We start from the raw sequence: 2,093 nt of genomic DNA, 5'->3' as shown, positions 1-2,093 counted from the left end.
CACACACACACACACACACACACACACACACACACACACACACAACGTCCTAAACAAAAAGAAAGAAGTTTAGGCACCTCTGCTCTACGGAAACGAATCATCAAAACCTGAGTCCAGTTTATCACTATACAACCCTTAAAACCATAAAACACACACTGAAGAAAGCCCGTCAGACGCTCCTGAAGCTGCAGAAACACACACAGCATCAGCACACGACATTCAGCTCAAACACATCATCACTGCACACTTCTACTGGTCCTAACTATGAGGAGATTACTTCCCAAATCTGAATAGTTTGCCCTGCCTTCAGAAAGTTGGACAATCACACAAAACTTCAGCAATGAGGAAGAAACTGCATTTTACTAACGACCTGATACATCCATGGACCAATCAGTGATGCACAAACACACACACACACACACAAACTGAACTCCAAATTGTTCATAGACTTCTATAATGTCATGTTTTTATTTACTCATTTCATAAGCTCTGCTAGATTTGTTGAAAACATCAGAAGGCAACTGAGATTAAATGAAACACACACACACACACAATGACCGTCGAGCCGTCGGGTCCCACACACACACACACACAGGGGTCAGTAGAGATGGTCAGTCATACATCAGAGAGGTCAAAGGTCACAGGTCAGAATCATACATTCACTGATTAAACCATTCCACCTATCACACACAGCGCTGTGATGATCATAGATGTGATTTAAGAGCCGGAGAGATTTCTCTCACCGTTATTAAACAGTCAATTTATTTCATTTACAGCTCATTATCGATCTACACTGTAAAAAATCAGAATTCTAGAAAACTCAACCAGTTTCAGAACTTTATTGACTTTACTCAACGTATGAAAGCATGTATTGTGTAAAATTAACAATTAAAGATAACCTGTGCTTTCTGCAAACATAGCATCATAGGTTCTATGAACTCAAAAGAATAATGCCATTTACTTGTAGATCCAAGATGCACCTCTTTAGAAGACGAAGATCAGAGAGAAGGACTTTACGGAACTCTAGTTTAACAATCCTGTTGAGTTGGGGTCAGTTTGACCCACACTCGAAGTGCTCAAAATACTGGTTAAACTATTTATTTCTTCTTGAAATTTGGTGGATATTTCTCATTTTGGGTCATGAATGTGTGTGCAAAGTTTCAACACATAGATGTTTTTTGGAAAAGCTGTACAGACTTTTGTGTTGGGGTCATATTGAGAACTTATGAAATTTAAGACTCAAAGTTCACTCAAAACTGAGACTCGTCTTCTGAATCATCCAAGAAAGATTCACCATTTCTTATTGATATAAAGAAATTATCCTGAGACGATTGTTATTTAACAGATGGACAGATATATGGTTATGATTTGCAAGTGTAAAGTTTTGATTTTGCTTTATTAGACAAGGCCAAAGCTTGTCATTTTATTCTTAAAAAACAATGAATATGTTCTTATATGGAAATATCTAAGAACTTATTAAGAGTTTTTCAAGAACTGCAATTAGAAACTTTCTTATGAACTTCATAGAATTTATCTTTATGAACTTACGATTGTTTGTGGGACAAAATGTTAAGATGACAGGAATGTTCTTAAAACACAACGTAAACAACTTCTTAAAGTTAGGATAACCTTCAACTCCTTATTCATGAGATCTTCAGTTAATTTATTAAGAATTAACTTTTTAGAATTACACTTAGCAACATCTTTTCAAACTTCTTAGAAAGAAGAAGATTGCTGTGAATCCGGCCCCTGGATGAGCAAATAACTCAATGTAATCATTACATCTCATTTTGTAACTTAACATATTAATGTAAATATTACACAGCATGCTGTTTGTACTCACTCTTGTTTCCGATCAGTGATATCGCCGGCTGGGTGTCGGACTCTTCGTTGGCTTTTCTCACCATTTTCAGCCAATCTTCAAGATTCTCAAAACTCTGAGAGTTAGTGATGTCATACACCAGGAGCACGCCCTGCACACACACACACACACACACACACACAGTGTGAGTGTGAGTTTGTGTGTGTGTGTGTGAGTGTGAGAGAGTGAGTGAGTGTGAGAGTGTGTGAGTGTGTGAGTGAGTGAGTGAGTG

The 2,093-nt window shown here is 37.5% G+C and overlaps 1 protein-coding gene across 1 annotated transcript in view; it reads right to left on the bottom strand.

Annotated features, from left to right (window-relative positions):
• LOC107676117 (ras-related protein Rab-28-like) overlaps positions 1 to 2,093 on the bottom strand; it is a 25,384-nt gene that overhangs the window by 12,904 nt on the left and 10,387 nt on the right. The window contains exon 3 of the mRNA XM_016470638.1: positions 1,844 to 1,973. Coding sequence (XP_016326124.1) covers positions 1,844 to 1,973 — 130 coding nt within the window. The remainder of the gene's footprint in view (positions 1 to 1,843; positions 1,974 to 2,093) is intronic.

This window comes from Sinocyclocheilus anshuiensis, unplaced genomic scaffold, assembly GCF_001515605.1.
Source record: "Sinocyclocheilus anshuiensis isolate Anshui unplaced genomic scaffold, SAMN03320099.WGS_v1.1 scaffold2410, whole genome shotgun sequence".
NCBI classification, from domain to species: Eukaryota; Metazoa; Chordata; class Actinopteri; order Cypriniformes; family Cyprinidae; genus Sinocyclocheilus; species Sinocyclocheilus anshuiensis.
The sequence above is the reverse complement of the archived record's forward strand: the minus strand, read 5'-3'. Positions and strand labels throughout refer to the sequence as shown.